Source organism: Podarcis raffonei, chromosome 12 (genome assembly GCF_027172205.1).
Source record: "Podarcis raffonei isolate rPodRaf1 chromosome 12, rPodRaf1.pri, whole genome shotgun sequence".
Taxonomy (NCBI): domain Eukaryota; kingdom Metazoa; phylum Chordata; class Lepidosauria; order Squamata; family Lacertidae; genus Podarcis; species Podarcis raffonei.
Genome location: NC_070613.1, coordinates 2,041,347 through 2,065,263, shown reverse-complemented (window position 1 = coordinate 2,065,263; position 23,917 = coordinate 2,041,347). Strand labels below are relative to the sequence as shown.

The following is a 23,917-nucleotide window of genomic DNA, read 5'->3' as shown; positions in this document are numbered from 1 at the left end:
TTCTGATTGTGTCCACACCAGGCGTGTTGAGGCCTAGATTCCTGGATAAATGACAGAGGAACTTTGCTCAGTTAGACAAATTCATGGAGGAGGAGACGATCAATGGCTACTAGCCCTGGCCCTGCGGTTGGGAGGCAGCAACACTTCCGGAAACCAAAGGAGGAGAAAGAGCTTTCATGCTTGAGTCCTGCTTTTGTGTTTCCCACAACAGGGCACCTTCTGGGTTGGCAAAACACAAGCGCAGGATCTGGTCTTCTGCCTGAAGCCCTTGAGAGCTGCTGCCAGTCAGTGCAGACAATACTGGGCTAGATGGACCAATGGTCTGACTGTTAGAATTCCTGCTCCGTGATTGCAGTCATGGGATTGTTGTCTTTCACATGACGGTGTATGTTTTGACTCCACAAAGTGGGAAGTGAAGGAGACAGGATGTTTGTGTTACAGTGTTCCGTGAAGTGGGACTATTGTCCTTTGTCCTTTCTCTTTGCTATCTGATGCTAGAGAGAGACGGAGCTATGTTGCAGTGCTCCGTGTGTGTTTATATGTAAATAAAGTAGATTAGCCAAAATGCTGAGTTGCGGAGGTCTGTCACGCGCATGATGCACAAACTCTGTGGATCCCTAAGTGTTCCGGTGTCGGTTGGCATCGGTCACTGTGGTGATCAGGCTGAAGAATGCATATGAAGCTCCCAAACAATCTATCAGGAAGGAGAGAACATGCCAGTCAGGCATGTGTCTCTGCCAGGGTCCTACTCGAGAGTAGGATGAGCTCCTGACACTGACTTGGTTCAAGGCAGCAGTTTCCTCCGTTTCCTAGCCTTTTGGGGATTTGCCCCCCCCCATCCCAGTAGGAAGGAACGTACCTGGGCAGGCGGCCGTGTTGCAGCTCTCGGACTGGGACCACGCCCCGTGGCACCGGGGCTCTCCTGATGGGTGACGGGCGTAGCGCTGGCGCGTGCGGAACCCCCCGCTGCAAGGCGCACGGCAGGGGCTCCAGGAGGTCCAAACGCTCCACAGGCAGAAGTCTGGAAGAGAGAGGAGGAGCTGCAGATAGAGGCCTTGGGGGGGGGAGGACTGTCTCAGCTGCCTCCGCTGCTGCCCCCCCCCCAAGGACCCCTCTCCCACATTAAGCACCATTAAAATGCAGATTTCTCTATTGATGGCCCCATACAGGCGTTTGGGGACCTGAAGGAGCGTCTCCACCCCCATCGTTCAGCCCGGACCCTGAGGTCCAGCTCCAAGGAGAAGTGAGGTCACAGGGAACCAGGCAGAGGGCCTTCTCGGTGGTGGCGCCTGCCCTGTGGAACGCCCTCCCATCAGATGTCAAGGAAATAAACAACTATCTGACTTTTAGAAGACATCTGAAGGCTGTCCTGCCTGGGGAAGTTTTTAATGTTTGATGTTTATCACATTATTATTATTGTTGTTGTTGTTGTTGTTGTTGTTGTTGTTGTTGTTGTTGTGTTGGGAGCCGCCCAGAGTGGCTGAGGAAACTCAGTCAGATAGGTGGGGTTTAATTAAAATAATATTATTATTTACTCCTCCCAGCCAGTGCAGCTGATGGGATTTGTGGTCCAAAACATCTTGGGAGCTCAGTGTTGCCTAGATTCAGGGTGCTAGACATAGCAGAGTGTTATTTTATATATTCATAATAATAAAATAAAAACAATCTTTTTATTATTTATACCCCGCCCATCTGGCTGGATTGCCCCAGTCACTCTGGGCAGCCTCCGACACACATGAAAACATAATAAAATGTCAAACGTCAGTAACAACAATCTGATCCGATGTCAAAAAGTTGCAATGACTTTCATGATAATACCGTTTGAACCCGTCCTGTGAGATATGCTGCCGTTTGGAATTATTATGAGAACAGCACAAGGCAATATCCTGACTTTTATGAACAAAGCAAATCTTTTTTAAAAAATGTCGCTCAACACTAATAAGAAATGTTTCTTCAAGGGTGTGTGAATGAAACGACTCTCTTGCTTGTGTGCTTCATTTTCATTTTGATTCAGTTGCAACTGTTTTTTTATTTTTTGTTCTTGTATGTTATCTTGTACAAGTTAATTCACAGAGGCATCCCAACAAACGAACGTGTTTGCATTAGGGGATGTCCTGAAGTAGAAGACCTTATGCATTATATCTTGCGCTGCCCCTTATATAATGAAGCCAGAGAATGATTTTTAGCACCTATAATGACAAGGTCCCCTGGCCAGAACCCCTCTGACATGATTTTATATCTCCTCGCAGACACAGATAAGTATGTGACCAGGCGTGTGGCACTCTTTGCAACTGCCGCTAGGAAAATTAGAGCAAATTATATAGCCAAGGTAGCCACCAACTGTAAATGAGATGAATTTATTTGACCCTGTCTACATCAAGCTATATTCTATTTTTATCACCAAACTCTGAATATAATTGCACATTGTATTAATTAACATTTGTTAATATATTAGTGGCCATGTGATAATTTTAGCTTATACATTTTATTGTTTAATGTCTTAACATGTATATTAAGGTACTTTTATAGCTCTGTTTAGAGTAGGTAATGTCTTGATAATATAAATGTTTTTTGTGTATCTATCCAGTATATTTTCTTTTAATTGTTGAACGATTCTGTGTACATCGCGGCAGCCTTTGGCTATGTGCAATAAAACTGACTGACTACAAGTGATTTTTTTTTAAAAAAAACAAGCACAAAACCTTCGCAAATGTGAGGATCCGGGCAAAGGCGTTCCTGGTCCAGTTGGGCTGAGCACAAGGTGGCCAGCCCTGTCCAGCTTCTGCCCGTCTGAGGGTCCAGGCAGAGTCGGAAGCGATGCTGGACGGACACCAGGGCAGGCCGGGGGTCTCCTTCTCCAGGGGACCAGCTGAGGGTGGCGACCACACTGGGGCCGAGGGCCACGAAAGGCAGACAAGAGGAGCAGGACGTCCACTCCGACCAGGCGCTGACCGGAAGCAGACCTGAGGGGGGAAAGGAATCAAGAATGGTAGAGTTGGAAGGGACCCCAAGGGTCATCTAGTCCAACCCCCTGAAATTCAGGAATCCCAGCTAAAGAATCACTGACAGGTGGCCATTCAACCTTTGCTATAAAATCTCTGAAGGAAAGTCCACAACCTTCTGAGGGAGACCACTCCACTGTCAAACACCTCCTGATGTTGAGTCACAATCTCCTTTCTTATAACTTGAAGCCATGGGTTCGAGTCCTACCCTCCGGAGCAGGAGAAAACAAGCTTGTTCCATCTTCCAGGTGACAGCCCTTGAGATATTTGAAGACGGTTCGCCTATCTCCTCTCAGTCTCCTCTTTTCCAGGCTAAACATCCCCAGCTCCTTCAACCATTCCTCATCAGGCTTGGTTTCCAGACCCTTGACCATCTTGGTCTCCCTCCTCTGCCCACATTCCAGCTTTTCAACATTTTCCTTAAATTGTGGTGCCCAGAACTGGACACAGTATTCCAGGTAAGGTCTGCCCAAGGCAGAACAGAGCAGGACTATGACTTCCCAGCATCTTACAAAGCAGAGACATCACCTTGCCAACAAAGGTCCGTATAGTGAAAGCTATGGTTTTCCCAGTAGTGATGTATGGAAGTGAGAGCTGGACCATAAAGAAGGCTGATTGCCAAAGAATGGATGCTTTTGGATTATGGTGCTGGAGGAGACTCTTGAGAGTCCCATGGACTGCAAGAAGATCAAACCTCTCCATTCTGAAGGAAATCAGCCCTGAGTGCTCACTGGAAGGACAGATCCTGAAGCTGAGGCTCCAAGACTTTGGCCACCTCATGAGAAAAGAACACTCCCTGGAAAAGACCCTGATGTTGGGAAAGATGGAGGGCACAAGGAGAAGGGGATGACAGAGGACGAGATGGTGGGACAGTGTTCTCGAAGCTACGAACATGAGTTTGACCAAACTGCGGGAGGCAGTGGAAGACAGGAGTGCCTGGCATGCTCTGGTCCAGGGGGTCACGAAGAGGCAGATACGACTAAACAACAACAACATGACTTCCCTTGATCTGGACACTAGACTTCTGTTGATGCAGCCTAGAATTGCATGATGTTAGTTTTTTTCTTGCTCCTGCATCACACAATTGAAAGGGGACTCTTGAACCCTAGAGGAGACCTGGGGCTACAAGGACTGGACTCCTAAGGACTTGAGAGAAGATTTCTGCCTCTCAGGACAGGCTTCTGCAAAGCGATTTGTGTGGGCATGCGGAGTGGCTTGCCCAGGTTCAGCATGCAAAGATCTGGTGCAAAAACCCATGATCTCCAATTCCCAACATGGCTTGGCATGGTTCCTCCCCGGCCAGGCGCAGTCTACCCGAGGACAGTGCAGCTTCCCTGGGAAAAAGTGCTCACCTTGGCAGCCTTCGCTGCTGCACTGCAGCTCCCCCTGCTGGCAGATACTGCAAAGAGAAAGTTGCAGGTTAATCACACGTTTGGAAGGGACCCCTAAAGGCAATTGTCAAACACCCTGCAATTAAAGTTGTGTGAGTACCTTGAACTAGCCAAAATGATAGAACTCATAAGAGATCACTCAGGTGACAAGGTGAAAAAAAAGAATGGGATTGCTTTAGAAACCACCTGACAAAATATGGTTCCAAAAAACAATGCCCAGTTGTGTTTGGATTAACCTCACAGATATAATGGGGGAAAAACTGACTTTAATAAATGAATACAGAATATTTGTCCCTTAAGAGAAGTGCGGAAGCTGCAAAGAAATAGAGGGAAGTCAGTTAATATAGCAGGGATTCAAACTAGTTTTCCGGAACAGAAGGAAAGTGACTGTAAAGAAAGAAAGAAAAGAAGGATTACAAAGGTATTTCTTTCTGAGAACCTGGCATATAGAATATTTAAATTACTGTTTGTATCCATTGTAAAATTTTGTGAACTGGACAAATTCTTTTTTGTTTTTTATATCAATTTTCTCCCCCTTTTTCCATCTTTTTTTTTAAACTTTTTTTCCATCTTTTTCTTTTTGAATATTTGGATGTAATGTTAAATTCATGCTTTCTATGTAATTTTTAAAAATACAATAAAGTTAATAATAATAATACCCCTGCAATTCACAACTAAAGCATCCCTGACAGATGTCCACACATACAAGCTCTGCTTTAAAAGCTCAGACGAAGGGGAGTCCATCACTTCCCACGAGAGTCTGTTCCACGTTCATTATGAACCGAGGGCGCCATTTCTGCATTGCTGGCTGGGGGTGCTGGGAGTTATAGTACAAAACATCTGGAGGGCGCCAGGTTGGGGAAAGCAGGCCTGCTGCGAAAGGTCCCGCCTCCTGGTCTTTGGCCCCTCCCCTTTTCCTGCCCACCCCCGGGAGTGAAGCCCTTTCCCCGGCCATCGACTCACCACTCCTTGCAGCCAATCGAAACAGTGTCTCCTGCCGCCAAGGATACAGGGCCTTCTGATTGGCTGAGGTGGAGGCAGCCGCACTGCGAGGGCGGGACGCAGGCCCCGTTCTGTTCCAGCAGGCCCTTGAAGGGGGGCGAGGGAGAGAGAACCCAGAATTAGATCCGAAGGAGAGCCCAAATCCTGCAGCGGGGAGTTCCGCAGGTGATGGGTTTTCCCACCCAACCCGGAACAGCAGGCGCAGCTCTCACCTGTGGGCAGTAGCAGCCGGGCAGGCAGCGGGGGATGTCCTTGCACAGCTCTGGGTGGCGCATGGTGGAGCAGAGGCTGTCGCAGGGAGAGCCGCACTCCCGGAACTCAAAGGGGGCCTCGCAGCTGGACTCTGGGGGGGGGGGGGAACAGTAGAAAAAAGACAGTTGCAGAACCGAGAAATTGCACAAAACAAATGAAATACAGTCATACCTTGGGGGTTGAATGCGCTTCAGGTTGAGCACGTTCGAGTTGCACTCCACGGCAACCCGGAAGTAACGGAGCGTGTTACTTCAAGGTTTCGCCGCTTGTGCATGCGCAGACGCTCAAAATGACGTCACGCGCATGCGCAGAAGTGGCAAAAAGCGACGCGCGCGCGCGCAGATGTGCCGTCGCTAGTTACGTTTGCTTCTAGATACAAACAGGGCTCTGGAACGGATCCCGTTCGTATCTAGAGGTACCACTGTACTGTGAAAATCCCTGAAACGAGAAGTAATCAACTGGAAACATTATCTTATGAAAATAAACTAAATAATATAAATCAAAGAGTTTAAGGAAAAAATTAGAGAAACCTCAAATTGAACAAAGCCTTAACGGGATGCCGGCTGCAAACCTCATTTCATTGAACTATTCAACCAAGCAAGGAGTCAGGCTGCTCTCGGGGTGCTGTGGGGGGGGGAGGGGGAGACCAGGAAACCCCTCCATCCTCTCATGACCAGGTGGGGGAAATCCCCGGGGTACAACGAATATTGCAGGCCGAGGGCCTTCCCGGTGGTGGCACCCGCCCTGTGGAACGCCCTCCCATCAGATGCCAAAGAGTATCTGACTTTTGGAAGACCATGATGGCAGCCCTGTTTAGGGAAGCTTTTAATCCTGGATGAATCATTGTATTTTAATATTCTGCTGGAAGTCGCCTAGAGCTACTGATTGATTGTGTGACTGTGGAAATTGATAAAAGCCCTCCATCCAAACAAAGATTATCATCAGTGCAGGTAAGTAGAAAATGCAATTTTAATTTTTATCATCTACAATACTGTCTTACAGTGGTACCTCGGGTTAAGTACTTAATTTGTTCCAGAGGTCCGTTCTTAACCTGAAACTGTTCTTAACCTGAAGCACCACTTTAACTAATGGGGCCTCCCGCTGCCGCTGTATGATTTCTGTTCTCATCCTGAAGCAAAGTTCTTAACCCAAGGTAATATTTCTGGGTTAGTGGAGTCTGTAACCTGAAGCGTCTGTAACCCAAGGTACCACTGTATTTATTATATAGTACATTAGACTGATTATTGCTTTCCTTTTATGGATCAATGGTCATGTTAGATAGTAAAATTCATGTGAAATTGCTGTTTTGGGGGTTGTTTTTAAAAGTCTGTAACGGATTAATCCACTTTGCATGACTTTCTATGGGAAAGCATGCCTTGGTTTTGGAACGCTTTGGTTTTGGAACGGACTTCTGGAACGGATGAAGTTTGAGAACCAAGGTACCACTGTATTCTCCTTCAGCAGAACATTGTGTGCGTTGCTCCTCCTCCTTGTGTGGGTTGCTCCTCCTACTTATCTTGGTGGGCGGGGCCATTCAAATGAGCTCCCCTCCCCTGGGTGGAAGTTGCCCTCTACGGGGCTACGTCCTACTCCTGCCCTTCTAGCAATTTTAACTGGAGTACGATCCTTTATCTCAGTATTTAGCACACATACTTTGTTTCTGAAAAGTATGAAAAGTGGAAGTGCTCTTAAATGGAGGAAGCTGCCTGTACAGATCATATTGATCCGTCTAGCTCACTGTTGTCAACATGGACAGGAAACAGATTTTCAGGGTTTAATGCACAGCACCTCAAATTTCTTGGGCCCCCCTCCCCCTGGCTCTGTAAACTCACCCCCAGTGCCCCTCTACCCTAAAAAAGCATTATTCAGAATAGCGGTTTGCACGACCCTCTAAGGAAGATAAGGACACCGTAAAATTCAAAACCGTCACAATTGATTGCGCCTGAATTCAAAATCCAATTAAACCAAGTTTAATTAAGCTCACAAAACTGACGAGGCAGTGATACCAGCTCTTCAAAGTTTGTTTGCTATTATTTATTATTACTATTTATTGAATTTATATAACGCCCCATACCAGAGGGGTCTCAGGGCGCTCCACAGAAGAAAATCAAGATATAAAACCACAAAATACATAATAAAAATAAAAACAACAACCCAATAGCCCCCCGCCCAACAAAAAAACACAACAAAAAACAAAACACATTTCAAAAGGTTAAATAGCAACACTTTTGCCTGGCTTGTTTGCTTTGTATATGGGATAATGCAATACCCTATTACCACAGTTTTGGGTTGTTAGTAATGCTAATAAGCGTTTGTTTTTTTTAAAGACCTCATTACTCTACGGAACTCATGAAACTGTGACGGCTCACCTGAGCACTGGGAATAGTCGCACATGCGGAACTGGCCGTCCAGCCCCACACAGGGCTGTCCGTCGCCCCCTGAGCCCCGCTGGTTCCGGTATCGCTGCTGCACCAGGAAGCTGCACGAACAGCTGGTCCACTTTGTCCAGGGACTCCAGGGGCACTCTGGGGGGGGGGGGAGAGAGGAGGGTCACTGCAATTTGCAAAGTGTGCCAGCCTGGGATCATAGAACCATAGACCTGGAAGGGACCCCACAGGGTCATCTAGTCCAACCCCGGTGGAATGCTCTGTCCCATGAGACCAGGGACCTTCAGGATTTAACTTCCTTCCGCAGGGCCTGTAAGACAGAGCTATTCTACCTGGCTTTCAATTTGAACTTAGCCTGATCTTTTATTCCCCTTCCTCCCCTTTTTATGAAGATTACCCGCTCTGGGATCCCACAGCTAATTCTCCCCTGGTCTCCTCGCTGGCCCAAATAGGACTCATTTAGCCAGCTAGCCCTGGTGATCATCTGATGTTTATTGGATGGATTTTCCCCCAAATTGATTTTTGAATTCTGAATTTATTGTTATTCACGTTTCACACTGTATTTTATGCTGTTTTTTGTTGCATCAATTAAGTGTTTTAAATTTGTTGTTAGCCACCCTGAGCCTGGTTTTCTGAACCGGGAAGGGCGGGGTATAAACAAAAAAATGTTATTATTATTATTAATGCAGGAATCGCAGCAAAAGCATCCCTGACAGATGGCCGTCTAACCTCTGCTTAAAAACCTCTGATGAATGATAGAACAATAGAAGGATCATCTAGTCCAATGTTGAGCACAGATCAAATAAAAATAAACGCATGCAGGAGAGCCAGTGTTGTGTGATGGTTAGACTAGGAGCTGAAGACCAGGGTTCAAATCGCCCACTCGGCCAGGAGGCGGCTCACTGGGGTGAATCTCTGCCTCTCTCCGCTTAGCCTGCCTAGGGGATTAAACAGGAAGTAGCATTTGCACCACTTGGAGCTCCTTGGAGAAAAAGGTGGGGAAGAAACACAATCAATCAATCAATAATTAAAAAAAATATTTATACCCCACCCTCCCCAGCCAAGACCGGGCTCAGGGCAGCTAACACCAAGTATAAAACAGTTGGTTAAAATACAACTTAAAAACAAGATTAAAATACAACATTAAATGCAGCCTCAAATCAAAAACTTTTTGGGGGATGAAAACGTCCAATCTTCACCAAGGCCAACTATCCAGACTGGTCCTATGTGGGCCAGAGAAAAGCCCGGGAAGTCCCCAAATAGGAGTTCCATCACAGAAGGAGAAAGGAAATGGGGTAAGTACAGTCACAGGTAATCTGACCCCTTCTCACCTTGGCAAGCCCCGAGGTAGCAAGCTTCGACATCCTGGCGGTGCCCATCTTTGCAAAAGGCTCCTGCAGCCGCCTCCTCGGAAGTCGGGCAAGGACACGTCCCCATCCGCGTGGCCAAGCCCGTTCCGCAAGATCTCGAACACGGACCCCAGGAGGACCAATGGCACAGCTCGTCCCCTGCGCGGAAGGAACACACAGTCTATGCGGTGTGGACATTCTGATCTCTCTGGTCTTTTTTTTAAAAAAATGGAGATTAGGCTAAGTGTGGCAGGACTCCCTGAATACATGGTGCCTCGCAAGACGAAATTAATTCGTTCCGCAAGTTTTTTCTTCTTGCGAGTTTTTCGTCTTGCGAAGCACGGTTTCCCATAGGAATGCATTGAAAATCAATCAATGCGTTCCTATGGAAACCGCCTTCAGACCAGGTCCGGGGACAGTCTGTCCCCCGACCTCTTCTGAAGGCTGGGGGGGGGGACACAAGGGCTTTTCTTCCCACCGCCAGCCTTCAGAAGGCTGTTCTGAAGGCTGGCAGTGGGAAGAAAAGCCCTTCTCCCCACCTCCCACCCCGCAAGCTCTGGGGACAGGAGGGCTTTCCTCCTGACTGCCAGCATTTTAAAAGCCCCCAGGACAGCGGAGACTTCTCCGCTGTCCCGGGGAGATTTTAAAATGCTGGCGGGCGGCAGCGAAGCCTTCGCTGCCGCCCGCCAGCATTTTAAGATCGCCCGGGACAGTGGAGAAGTCTCCGCTGTCCCGGGAAGGCAGGCGGGGGGGAGCAAAGACTTTTGCCCCCCGCCGGCCTTCAGAAGAGGTCCAGGATCTCTTCTGAAGGCTGGCGGTGGGCGAAAGTCTTTGCTCCCCCCCCCCCGCCTGTCTTCAAAAGCCGTCGGGATAGCGGAGAAACGCGCTGCGCTTCTCCGCTATCCCGGGAAGGCAGGCGGGGGGGAGCAAAGACTTTTGCCCCCCGCCGGCCTTCAGAAGAGGTCCAGGACCTCTTCTGAAGGCCGGCGGTGGGCGAAAGTCTTTGCTCCCGATGGCCAGCATTTTAAAAGCGGTCCGGGATAGCGGGAAATCGCAGCGCGCTTCCCTGCTATCCCGGACCGCTTTTAAAATGCTGGCAGTGGGGAGCAAAGCCTTTCGGCCCCCGCCGGCCTTCCTGGACCTCTTCTGAAGGCCGGCGGGGGGCGAAAGGCTTTGTTCCCCACGCCAGCATTTAAAAGAGGTCCCCGGAGATTTCCCTATGGGCTTTCTTCTTGCGAAGCAAGCCCATAGGGAAATTCGTCTTGCGGAACGACTCAAAAATGGAAAACTCTTTCGTCTTGCGAGTTTTTCGTTTTGCGAGGCGTTCGTCTTGCGAGGCACCACTGTATTTTGCTCCTTTCCCCCCATCTCCAGAGCTCCTGAATCTGGAAGGTCCGTGTTTTAAAATAGAAATTGCGAATAATATTGCTGTCGACAGGTCAACACTTATATGCAGCTGGGGAAACAGGAATAATCAAATAACAGATCTTATTCTAATTGCCCCCGCTAAAAACCTTGCAGTTTTTGCTGTCACCTGATCATCTTGATCTAAAAGAAAGGACACAGTAGCAGTGGTTGAGTGACAATAATAGAGGATTAATAACCTCACTCCTCAAATCTTTATAAAGAGAGCAAGCCAGAAGTACATGAGCCGCTGACTCAATATTGCCATCTCTACAGGGACATAACCATTTTGCAATTGGAATTGTTTGAAATCAACCCTCAAGTACAACCGAAGTATTCAACCTTGTGCAAGTGCCTGCATTTTGGAATTGGTAAATTTTGCAAAGAGGGTGCCAAAATGACTAGGTGGAAAACAGTCATACCAAGGACAAAATTTCCTTATTGTAGCCAGATTATTCTGTCGCTTGATATCATACAGGCACTGTCCAGTTCAATTATTTGCCTCACTGGAGCCCAGTGTTAGTAACGGTTGTGGCAATAAACCAGAAAAATAAGCTTTTGATAGACAACTTTAGTCCAAGTGCTCTCAGGACAATCTTAAGATACTAAGGGTAGTAGACCAGCGGGGTTTAAATTTAGGTGAAGCCAATAATTAAAAGTCCTATGCCAAATCTGTAATTCAACAGAGGGGAGGTTTAGCCTCCAAGCGCAATGAAGCATCTGGAACAGGAAGAAAAATAGCCTTAGGAACTTAGATTGAACAGCAGAAGAGCAATAGCTAGAGTTGTTGTCATTGTGTGTGTGAGTTGAAAACTGGATGCTGGAAGCCGGAGAGACAGAAACCGTGTCTCCGTCTGTGCTGAGCCTAAGCTGGGCTTCTGGGAACCTGATGGGGAAGCAGACCCTGTCGGGGTGTCCGTGCTGTGAGCCCCTCACCTGGGCAGGGCGGGATGGAGCAGTTCTGCGCTTGCGTCTGGGGGCCGGCGCAGGGGAGGCCCTCGTTGCGTGGCGGTGGGTTGACGCAGGCCCGGGTGCGGATCTGGGTGCCTCGGCCGCAGGTGAGGGGGCAGTCGGACCAGGGAGACCAGGGGGTCCAGGCTCCGTGCACTGTCAGGAAGGAGAGATAAGATAGATAAGATAAACTTTATTCGCATTAGACAACGGCCATAGATACATAAAACAAGCAATATATACAAATAATATACAAATAAAAAAGACAGCAATGGGTAAAAAGGGCAATCAAATGGCCAAGATTATCGTTCAGAGTGTGGCCTTAATCTCATTGCACCCTCGATAAACCTAGCAACCTTTGCTGTTGTGTGATCATTTTGATCTGATAACAGAAAGAACAATGTGGCCGCAGATGGGCGGCCTGGGATGGTCAGTAAGAGTGGGGTGATGATCTCATTCCTCAGATCTTTGTAAAGGGGACAGGACAGGAGAACATGAGCCACTGTTTCCAGATTGCCATCTCCACCGTTTCTCAGTTGGAATCTTTTGGTATCTGCCACATTCCCTTGCCTTGCTAGGTCTTCAAGGCCCCTCTTGTCCCCAAGTCCTCTGCGTGTTTTCCCCTTCGCAAACCAGCTCATCATGTCCACCCATAAAATGTCAATTGCATTTCGATAGGGACAAATGTCAAGTTCTACCTTTAGGCAGGAAGAACCAGCTGCACTGATAAAAGATGGGGGGACACCTGGCTTGCCAGTAGTACATGTGAAAAGGACCCCCTAGGGGTCTTGGTAGACCACAAGCTTAAGAAGAGTCAACCGAGTGATGCAGCAGCAAAAAAGGCTAATGCTATTCTAGGCTGCATCAACAGAAGTCTTGTGTCCAGATCAACTGTGCTGGCTGGGGCTGGTGGGACTTGTAGTCTAAAAACATCTGGAGGGCACCAGGTTGGCAGAAGTCTGTTTACGTTGACTGGTGCCCCGGTTCAGCTGATGAAGGAAAGACTCACCTGCGCAGGCGATGTCCAGGCAATAGACGCCCTCCGGGGTGCAAATACTGGGGAAAAGGACGGAGAAAAGGGGTCAGCGATTGCTAACGGACTGACAGCCGCTCACCTGACTTCCAATCTCCAACCACCCCAGGAAAGGACATTAAGCAGTTGGTCCCTTTCCTTCCTTGCCCTGATCCGGCCACAGTGATCCATGCAATGGTCACCTCCAGGCTTGACTACTGTAATTCGCTCTACGCGGGGCTGCCCTTGAACTCCAGCGGGTGCAGAATGCTGTGGTGAGACTCCTTACGGGGTCCTTGCCGTGGGATCACATTCCCCCAGTGCTTTACCAACTGCACTGGCTCCCAGTGGAGTACAGGGTCAGGTTCAAGGTGCTGGTTTTGACCTTTAAAGCCCTATGCGGCCTAGGACCCTCGTACCTAGGGGACCGCCTCTCCTGGTCTGCCCTGCGGAGGACCTTAAGGTCCACAAATGACAACATTTTGAAGGTCCCAGGTCGCAAGGTGGTTAGGTTGGTCTCAACTAGGGCCAGGGCCTTTTCAGTACTGGCCCCGACTTGGTGGAACGCTCTGTCACAAGAGACGAGGGCCCTGCAGGACTTGACATTTTCCCGCAGGGTCTGCAAGACAGAGCTGTTCCGCCTGGCCTTGACTCAGTCTGACCCTTCTGTTTCCCTCCCCTTATGGTTTTGATCTATGGGCTACTTTTAAAATGAGGCTGCATTTTAAATTGCATTTTAACCTGTATTTTAAATTGGTGTTTTTTCCCCCTCATTATGTTTTTACTGTAATTTTACTGGTGTTAACCGCCCTGAGCCCGGCTCTGGCCGGGGAGGGCGGGTTATAAATAAAATTTATTTAATAATAATAATAATAATAATAATAATAATAATAATGATGATGATGATGATGTCATTGCTCCATCTAGCCCAGTAGTGCCTACTCTGACCGGCAGCAGCTCTTCAGAGCCCCCTGGAGAGGAACAGTCCTTAAAGAGCGTAAGAAAAGTGGTTGAACGTCTGCCTGTGGGAAACCAGGAAGCAGGATTTGAACACAAGAGCAATAATTGACCATAATCAATCAATATTACATGGGACTCCGCTCCCAGAGTCGAGTGAGGCACTCACCATTGCTGGCACTCTCCCTGGAGCCAGGTGCTGCCCAGACCCATCTCCCGACCCTCGTGCAGGCACAGAGGGGGGCAGGATCCTGGGGCGCAGGGGCGAGTCTGCAGCTCCTCCAGAAGACACTCAGCGGCCCATGAGCCAGACGTGGGGGTCCTGGAGAGGAAGGACGAACAGGCAGCCTTCATTGCATGCTGGGCCAGAAGGAAACAGACCCCCCCACCCCACCCCAGGGAATCCAATTCATTTTAATTTATTTATTTCATTTCCTTTGTCTCCTGCTTTCTCCCCTTCCAAGGAGCTCCAAGGAGAAGTCGCCTTGAGCTCCCTGGAGGAAAAGGCAGGATTTAACACAATCAGCCAATCAATTGCACCAGGAACAACGTTCTGACAGATCGCTCACAGCATGTTATTCTTTGAAGGAGAACTACTTGAAAATGATTTACAGGTAGTATTTAACTCAGAGTAGACTTGCTAAGATGTACAAGACAGAATCAGGTTACGTGCTGGAGATGCAAAGAGGTAACGGGAACCTTCTTTCATATGTGGTGGACTTCTAAAAGGGTAACAGGGTATTGGGAAATGATCTATAACGAATTGAAAAAATATATTTAAAAGTACTTTCCCAAAAAACCCCAGAGTCCTTTCTTTTGGGGATAATTCAGACTGAAATTCCCAGGTGTCAAAAAAGGTTATTTATGTATGCTACTGCTGCAGCTAATGTGTTGTTAGCCCAAAAATGGAAAATGAGTGAGGTCCCAAGCAAAGAAGAATGGCAACTTTAACTGTTGGAATATGCGAGGCATGCGGATCTAACATAGAATAAGAGAACAAGAAGAACATTCATTTAAAGAAGATTGTTTATTGGGGAATAATTGTGTACACTTGAAAACGCTGGCAGCATTAAGATAAATTCAACAGCGTAAATAAGTTTTGATGGAAGAAACAATGGAAGACTGAATGGTTCAGTTTATATAAAATACGCAGGGATTTATGGTGTGCAGAATGAACCATGGAAAGAAAAGAAGGGAAGTGATTGATATTTTAAGGTTTTTATTTAAGTGTTTATTTTAGTATTAATTAGGAAGATTAAGTTTTTTTATGCACGTAAATCTGTTTTTTCTTCTTTTCTTTTTTCTGTATTTTCTTCTTTTCTTTTTTCTTAATTGTTTTTTCTTTAATTTCCTTTTTGTAGTAGTAGATTGTAAATTCTTCGTATATGTGTGTAATTTAAATTAATAAAGATTATTTTTAAAAAGAAGAAGATATTTTACGGTTGTCTAAATGGATATTATAAATTGTAAAACAGAAAATTTAATAAAAATCACACAAACACAAATAAAACTCTCTGACAGTAAGAGCTGCTTGACAGCGGAACAGACTCCCTCGGGAGGTTAGCTGAGATTCCTACGTGGCAGGGGGTTGGACTAGATGACCCCCAGGGTCCCTCCCAACTCCACGTTTCTATGATTCCCTGAAGAATACCTGAAGCGGGTGCGCAGGCCGTTCCCGCAGGTGACGCTGCACTGGGACCAGCTGGACCAGAGGCTCCAGGCGCACTCGCTGGGGGCGCAGGTGTGGTTGGTGCAGAGCAGCCTCCCGCCGGAGCAGGTGCAGTTGTCGCACCCGTCGTCGCGGACGCTGCCCGGCGCCCAGCTGTGCCCCTGGGCATCGGTGCACTCGCAGTGGGCGGGGGGCACGCAGGCGCCGTCTTGCTCCAGCGTACCTGGGGGGGGGGGAGCAGGAAGGGGAAAGCAGGTGAGGAAGAGGGCTGAGTTCCACAGGCAGCTGGAATCGGGCCTGGAAAGACCGGCTCTTCCCACCTGCCTTGCCCCCGCTTCTCCCTTCCTGGCGCCCTTGCAAGGAGCAGCTGCCATTGGAGCACTTATCCTTGCTCCCTGCCCACCTTCACCAACCTGGTGCCCACCAGATGCCCCCAAGGAAGCTTGAAAAGTGGGACCTGAGCGCAACAACAGCCCTTTCCTCCCCTGTGACTCCCAGGAAGAAGATATTCAGTCTTCTCAGATTGGACACGGAGTCCTGTAGTGATTTCATGCTCTTTATTGCAGCTTGTAAAACAGTGATTGAATTGCCCCCCAAACATCAGGCTTTTATATACATTATTTACACAACGAGTCCCGTCTGATTGGCTGGTTCTGCTTCCCTCCTGGAGCCTGATTGGTCTTCTCCTGCAAGCCAATCAGTGGTTGCATTCTAGGATCCAAACTTAGCACATGACAGGCACATAACAGAGCCATGGGGGCTGGTGGCCACTGACAGCCTTCTCCTCCTCTGTGAATTTTTCTAACCCTCTGTTAAAGACATCCAAGATGGACATTGTCAGGAGTTCGGCCTACACTCGAGTAGGACCCTGGCAGAGGCACATGCCCGACTGGCATGTTCTCACCCTCCTGGGCTTTCGTTCGAGAGCTTCAAAAGCTTTCTTCAGCCCAAGCGACCGATGCCAACTGACACCGACATACTTAGGGATCTGCAGAGTTTGCACAGCTTTGCGCAACAGACCTCAGCAACTCAGCATTTTGGCTAATCTACTTTATTTACGAATAAAAACACACGGAGCACTGCAACATGGCTCCCTCTCTCTCCAACATCAGACAGCAAAGAGGAAAAGAAGAAAGGACAATAGTCCCACTTCACGGAACAGAGTAACATCCTGTCTCCATCACTTCCCACACTGTGTGGAATGAAAACATACACCGTCATGTGAAAAACAACAATCCCATGACTGCAACCATAGACCAGGAATTCTAACAGATATAACACCCTTAAGAACAGGGGTCAGCAACCTTTTTCAGCCATGGGTCAGTCTACTGTCCCTCAGACCTTGTGGAGCACTGGACTATATTTTGAAAAAAATAAGGAACAAATTCCTATGCCCCACAAATAATCCAGAGATGCATTTTAAATAAAAGCACACATTCTACTCATGTAAAAACACGCTGATTCCCAAACCATCTACGGGCCAGATTTAGAAGGCGATTGGGCCAGATCCAGCCCCCGGGCCTTAGTTTGCCTACCCATGCTTAAGATTAAGAACATAAGGAGAGTCTTGCTGAATCAGGCCAACAGCCCATCCTGTTCTCCCAGCGGCCAACCAGATACCCCAATGGGAAACCTGCAAGCAGGAGTTGAATGTGAGCTTTCCAGCAGCGGCTCAGTTTTCCCTTTTTTGTACCTGTTCCAGCTTCACAAGGAGCGCCAAAGTTACAACTGCAACAGAACAACTTGGGACCAGTCTGCCTGCGATATTGCTTTACTGCGCGTGCACCTGCCTGATCTGCAGAACCCCCATTCTGCATTTGTAGCAACTTCATCTTTTAGTGTGCCCTTGGGAACTCCCTGCCTCTTGACGTCAGGCAGGCGGCTTCATTGTGCTCTTGCTCAAAACATTATTGTTCAGGCGACCCTGCTGAGATTCTTAGAAAGCGGATTAGAGTTCCAACCTGTTTTAGCATTTTAACTTTTTACCTATTTTTAAACAGTCACTGCAAATTTCCCTCGGTGATTTATCTTTTTTTTTTTTTTTTGCAGACCGCCGTGAAGTTTTTTCCTACCATCAAACAGCATGTGAAATTTACTAAATAAATAAAATCGAAAGAACAATTGGGGGGATATTCCCCTGTGTTTAATTGCACCGTGGGGCAGTCAAAACAACACCGCTTACCCTCCGGGCACCGGCAGCCGGGCTCGCAGACCTCCCCGTCCTGGCAGGCGATGCCCTCCTGGAGGTCCCAGCAGTGGCGTGGGCATTCATTGGCGCAGCCCACCATGAGCATCTCTGGGGGGCAGCCCTCCTCTGCTGGGAGAGAGCCGCCTGTTAGCTTGCTGTGGGTCCAGGGAGGGGAGTTGGGGGCAACTGGGGAGAAGCTTTCCCAGACTTTGGGGGGAAGACCTCTCCTCTTCCCCTCAACTTACCGCAGGGTTTGGCGTTGCAGACTCGCACTTGGTACTTCTCCCCGGGGCAGTGGGTCCCTCCGTTTTTGGGCGGGGGGCTGCTGCACATCCTCGTCCGCGACGAGCGTCCCCCACCGCAAAGGCGGTCACACCACGACCAGGGGCTCCACTTGGACCAGGCACCGTCCACTGTAGAGGGGAGAGACAAAGGAGGGGGGCTGAGAGGGGGGCCAGATGGACATGCAAAGGGGGCTGGGCGCTCAGCTCATTTCTGGGACAGGCTCTGAGCCATTCCTCACCCTCCCCTCCACGTCCCAACAAATGCTGATGCACCCATCTTCGGAACTCCTTGCCACAGGATATTGCATTTTGTTCCTTTATTTTGGCACGCCCAGCTTCTCCTCTGCATCCTCACAACAGTGTGCGAGGCAGGCAAGGGTGAGAGGGAGTCAGTGACCCGAGGCTTCATGGCCGGGTGAGGGGGATTTGAACCCTGGTCACGCAGGTCCTGGTCTGACACTCTCTAACCACTGACTCATTCCCAGAGGCTGGATTGTGGAGAATTGCCAGAGAGGGATCTTGCCTGTTAGATCTGCCCCTAAACTTCCCTGGGGGAAGCCAGCCAAATCTCGAACTCGGGCGCTGGCTGACCAGAGGAAAGAGGCAAAGGGGTCTCTACTTTCTCAGAAATTAAGGCCCACCTGGGCTAGTTGTAATAACTCATAAAAGCACCTGCTGGATCAGGTCAAAGGGGGCCCATCTGGTCCGGCATCCTGTTCTCACAGGGGCCAAATACCCATAGGAACCTAGGAATCAATATAGACTGCCTCTGGTGCTGGAGGTTTCACTCATCACAACATAAGGAGACTTGGCTGGAGCAGGCCGATGGCTCATCCAGTCCAGCATTCTGTTCCCACAGGGACCAACCAGATGCCCATCGTTGGAAACCTGCAAGCAGGATCCGGGCACAAGAGCAGCCCTCTCCTTCTGGGGTTTCCTACAGCTGGTCTTCAGAAGCATTTCTGCCTCCGACTAGCCTGGCTAGTAGCCCTCCATTGCCCTGTCCTCCTCCATGAATTTGCCTAATCCTCTTTTAAAGCCAGCTGTGCTGGTGGCCATCCCTGTGACAGGGAGTTCCACAGTCTAGCAATGTTGCTATAGCGTGATGAGGGTGAAAAGTGTTGGGATGCGTCTGGGGAGACGGGGGCATTTGGCAGGCCCCCAGCTGGCTCCAGCCGCCAGCCAGCAACCGGGCAATCTCCAGCATCAAACAGCGACACAATCCTCAAAAGCCTTCAGAGGACTTGAGCAAGCTTTTATCAGCAGAGTGAATAACTTCTCACAACGGAAGTGGCGGACAAAAACATGTGTAAGCATTATTTGCAAGCGTTTATTCAGCATAAGTTCAGGAACAAAGGAAAAACATGTCTGCTTCCCTTCATGTCCAAGCAAACAGCAAGATAGCAAAAGCAATATAGAAACGGAAGTTCCCAGCTGACTGTGCTGGAAGTAAACAGGCATGACAAGGTGCCCCATGATATTCTTGTAAAGAAGCTGGTAAAATGCGGTCTTGACTTTGCTACCACTCAGTGGATTTGTAACTGGCTGACTGACCGAACCCAAAGGGTGCTCATCAATGGTTCCTCTTCATCCTGGAGAAGAGTGACTAGTGGGGTGCCACAGGGTTCTGTCTTGGGCCCGGTCTTATTCAACATCTTTATCAACGACTTGGATGATGGACTCAAGGGCATCCTGATCAAATTTGCAGATGACACCAAACTGGGAGGGGTGGCTAACACCCCAGAGGAGAGGATCACACTTCAAAACGACCTTGACAGATTAGAGAACTGGGCCAAAACAAACAAGATGAATTTTAACAGGGAGAAATGTAAAGTATTGCACTTGGGCAAAAAAAATGAGAGGCACAAATACAAGATGGGTGACACCTGGCTTGAGAGCACTACATGTGAAAAGGATCTAGGAGTCTTGGTTGACCACAAACTTGACATGAGCCAACAGTGTGACGCGGCAGCTAAAAAAGCCACTGCAATTCTGGGCTGCATCAATAGGAGTATAGCATCTAGATCAAGGGAAGTAATAGTGCCACTGTATTCTGCTCTGGTCAGACCTCACCTGGAGTACTGTGTCCAGTTCTGGGCACCACAGTTCAAGAAGGACACTGACAAACTGGAACGTGTCCAGAGGAGGGCAACCAAAATGGTCAAAGGCCTGGAAACGATGCCTTATGAGGAACGGCTAAGGGAGCTGGGCATGTTTAGCCTGGAGAAGAGGAGGTTAAGGGGTGATATGATAGCCATGTTCAAATATATAAAAGGATGTCACATAGAGGAGGGAGAAAGGTTGTTTTCTGCTGCTCCAGAGAAGCGGACACGGAGCAATGGATCCAAACTACAAGAAAGAAGATTCCACCTAAACATTAGGAAGAACTTCCTGACAGTAAGAGCTGTTCGACAGTGGAATTTGCTGCCAAGGAGTGTGGTGGAGTCTCCTTCTTTGGAGGTCTTTAAGCAGAGGCTTGACAACCATATGTCAGGAGTGCTCTGATGGTGTTTCCTGCTTGGCAGGGGGTTGGACTCGATGGCCCTTGTGGTCTCTTCCAACTCTATGATTCTATGATTCTATGATTCTATGATTCTATGTGACACGCAACAGTCATGCCTGTTCCTTTTAAGGTGGAACAGAACTATATCCTAACAAAAAGGCCCTTCAGTGTCCACTTTCTCTATGCCATGGAGAAATGGGAGGGGAGACAGAAGCCAACGAGCCCCAAGCGGGACCTGCGTGCGACTCCTACCTTTGCAAGCCTGCAGGTTGCAGAAGCGCCGCTCCGTGTTGGCCGTCAAGATATCTTGGCACCAGTGCCCTCCTTGCCCCGGCGGGTTGTAGGTCCGCAGGCGCTGCTGCTGCCCAACTCCACAGCTGCGGGAACATGCGCTCCAGGGAGACCAGGCGTTCCAAGTGCAGTTCAGGCCCAGGCACTCCTCGCCCTGGCACAGGGGGGCATCTGCGGGGGGCAGCAGAAAAAGGCAGAAAGTCTGTCTGCGCCATTGCCTTTAAAGGAGCCTGCTGCTGGATCAGGCCAGGGGCCCACCTGGACCAACATCTCGTTCTCCCAGTGGCCAAACAGATGCCCATTATGGGAAACCCGCAATCAGGATTCGAACACAAGACCCTACTCTCCCCTCCTGTGGTTTCCAGCAACCGGAATTCAGAAGCATCGCTGCCTCCAGCTGTTGAGGCAGAGCACAGCCCTCCTGGCTAGTGGCCATCGCTGACCCTCCATGAATTTGCCTAATCCTCTTTTAACGCCATCTAGGTCGGTAGTGATGTATGGAAGTGAGAGCTGGATCATAAAGAAGGCTGATGGCCAAAGAATGGATGCTTCTGAATTATGGTGCTGGAGGAGACTCTTGAGAGTCCCATGGACTGCAAGAAGATCCAACCTCTCCATTCTGAAGGAAATCAACCCTGAGTGCTCACTGGAAGGACAGATCCTGAAGCTGAGGCTCCAAGACTTTGGCCACCTCAGGAGAAGAGAAGACTCCCGGGAAAAGACCCTGATGCTGGGAAAGATGGAGGGCACAAGGAGAAGGGGACGACAGAGGACGAGATGGTGGGACAGTGTTCTCGAAGCGACCAGCATGAGGGAGGCAGTGGAAGACAGGAGTGCCTGGCGTGCTCTGGTCCAGGGGGTCACGAAGAGGCGGACACCACTAAATGACTAAACGACAACAACAACAGGTCGGTGGGCACTGTGGGAGGGAGTTCCACAGTTTAACAGTGAGCTGCGTGACGATGGACCTCTTTTTATCTGCCCTTTTCACACTGTGTTGACCTCTTTATTGGGCTCTCCACCCTGACCCCAAAGGTCTCGTTCCTTGTCCATCACTTCCAGTTCAGACCCCGTGAGAAATTAAGATTCTTTGCCCCAGTTAGGCATCACTTGGCACCTGCTGGGGAAGGTCTTCCTGCGTTATTTCAGCCCACCCACTAACCGCTGGCTGTGAGCCCCTTAATTACAACGATAATTTCATTATTTGTACCCTGCCCATCTGGCTGGGCTGCTCCCAGCCCCTCTGGGCGGCTGGCTCTGGGTTCCTCACCTGTGCACTGGGGCAGGTTGCACTCCCGCTCCTGGAAGGAGTCCCCCGTGCAGTTGGCCCACCCTTGGCAGAACCGCATGCGGGTCTTGAGGGCCGGCAGGTCGGGGTCGCTGCAGGTTTTGGAACAAGGCGTCCAGGGTGACCAAGGGGTGAAGCTGTCCTCCTCTGAGCCTGGAGAGTGGGGCAGAGGAGCAGCTTGGCTTTCCAGGTGGGGTGGGGTTCCGCTGCCTCCCCAAAGGGAACAGGCCGAGGAGAGGACTTCTCAACCAGATTTTGGGTCCTCCCTGTTCCTCTCCCCACCCCCTTACCTGGGACGACAGAGACAGGCTGTTTTGTGGGTCCAGTCACCGCTGTGAAGGAGGAGGAAAAGAACATGCTGGGGTTAACCAATGGTGTCAGTCTTCACAGGTTTCCCCTTGTCTCCACCATCATGCAGGTACCACTGGTGGAAAACCCCGCCTCCGTGTCACCACAGGGCGATGATCTGTGGCAAAACCAGTGGCTATTCAGCTGGGGCCGAAGAATAACAATAATAAATAATAATTTTGTTTTTTATACCCCACCCATCTGGCTGGAATTCTCCAGTAGACCAGAAGGAGCGTCTTCATCCCCATCGTTCAGCCCGGACACGGAGGTCCAGCTCCGAGGGCCTTCTGGCAGTTCCCTCACTGCAAGAAGTGAAGTTACAGGGAACCAGGCAGAGGGCCTCCTCGGTAGTGGCACCTGCTTTGTGGAACACCCTCCCACCAGATGTCAAGGAAATAAACAACTATCTGACTTTTAGAAGACACCTGAAGGCAGCCCTGCTTAGGGAAGTTTTTAATGTTTGATCTTTTATAAAAAAAATTAATATCCTGTTGGGAGCCTTCCAGAGTGCCTGGGGAGACTCAGCTAGATTATTATCATTTTCCAGTCTTCCTTTATTGTTTATTGTTTTTATTTATTTTTTTTACCAACAACCAAAACACAAACAGCGTAAACAAACAGTGAAACCCCGCAGACGGCCAATACATTGGGTATACATAGACAATAATAACATATTCAAATCAACCATATGTACAAGTCTATATACCTTAACACTCCTCCCTCCACAAGGTTTATTTAACTTTCAACATTTTAATTGCCCCAAATTGTTCAAACCTGCCCAAATAATTCAATATCTTCTCAAACCAATCCTCCTCCTCCTCATTGACCTTAAATTCTTTCATTTTATGTATCTTCACAGTTATTCAAAGATAATAATATTTTTCAAGTTTTCCCTCCATTGGTTCACCCCAGCTCTTCTGCATTTTTCCAAGAACTCGCTATAACCTGTCTGGCTGCAATTACCAGCAATTTTACCCATTTACATTCCATTTACATCATGATGATGATGATGATGATGATGCACCTTTGCTCCTGACTCTGGCCTCTTACCTTGGCAATCCAGCGTCTGACAGTACTTGATGTCCACCTGGGGGCCGGCGCAGTCCTTCCCGCCGTTGGCAGGCTTGGGGTTGGTGCACTCTCTTGTCCTGGTCATGTTCCCCAGCCCCCCGCAGGTCAAGGAGCAGGGGGCCCACCGGCTCCAGGCTGAGAAGCCCCCGTCCACGGGGCAGTGGGAGAAAGCGCAGACCAGCTGCCCGTTGCGGCAGGAGCTGAACGGAGGAGATGAGACAGTTGGGAAGAGTCTCAAAGTCAGTTGCGACTCCTGCATTTGCAGGGGGTTGGTCTAGATGACCCCTATGGGTCCCCTTCCAACATTTCTATGATGATCCTCAAGGGTATCTCCAGGTAAGGATGGGAAAAGGCTCCTCACTGCCTGGAGAACTGCAGTCGACCAGACAGAGCCATAATCTGACTCAATACAGTGGTCCCTTGGTTCTCAAACGCTTTGGTTCCCAAACGCTGAAAACCTGAAAGTAAGTGTTCTGGTTTTCAAATGTTTTTCGGAAGCCGAACATCCAAATCGTCATAGCTGTCAAATTTTCCATTTTCTTGTGAGGAATCCCATTCGGAATAAGGG

The 23,917-nt window shown here is 49.0% G+C and overlaps 1 protein-coding gene across 2 annotated transcripts in view; it reads right to left on the bottom strand.

Moving 5' to 3' along the window:
* LOC128424273 (SCO-spondin-like) overlaps window positions 1-23,917 on the bottom strand; it is a 170,770-nt gene that overhangs the window by 20,986 nt on the left and 125,867 nt on the right. Inside the window, exons 82-98 of one of the 2 annotated variants that reach the window (XM_053410272.1) lie at window positions 23,329-23,549; window positions 22,221-22,262; window positions 21,913-22,083; window positions 20,604-20,813; window positions 17,810-17,977; window positions 17,559-17,693; window positions 15,359-15,599; window positions 13,877-14,029; window positions 12,748-12,794; window positions 11,724-11,894; window positions 9,366-9,542; window positions 8,017-8,172; window positions 5,608-5,738; window positions 5,357-5,481; window positions 4,355-4,401; window positions 2,703-2,963; window positions 860-1,021 (exon numbers count right to left, since the gene is read on the bottom strand). In XM_053410272.1, the coding sequence (XP_053266247.1) occupies window positions 860-1,021; window positions 2,703-2,963; window positions 4,355-4,401; window positions 5,357-5,481; window positions 5,608-5,738; window positions 8,017-8,172; window positions 9,366-9,542; window positions 11,724-11,894; window positions 12,748-12,794; window positions 13,877-14,029; window positions 15,359-15,599; window positions 17,559-17,693; window positions 17,810-17,977; window positions 20,604-20,813; window positions 21,913-22,083; window positions 22,221-22,262; window positions 23,329-23,549 (2,618 nt within the window). The remainder of the gene's footprint in view (window positions 1-859; window positions 1,022-2,702; window positions 2,964-4,354; window positions 4,402-5,356; window positions 5,482-5,607; window positions 5,739-8,016; window positions 8,173-9,365; window positions 9,543-11,723; window positions 11,895-12,747; window positions 12,795-13,876; window positions 14,030-15,358; window positions 15,600-17,558; window positions 17,694-17,809; window positions 17,978-20,603; window positions 20,814-21,912; window positions 22,084-22,220; window positions 22,263-23,328; window positions 23,550-23,917) is intronic. The other variant, XM_053410273.1, reaches the window with a different exon arrangement.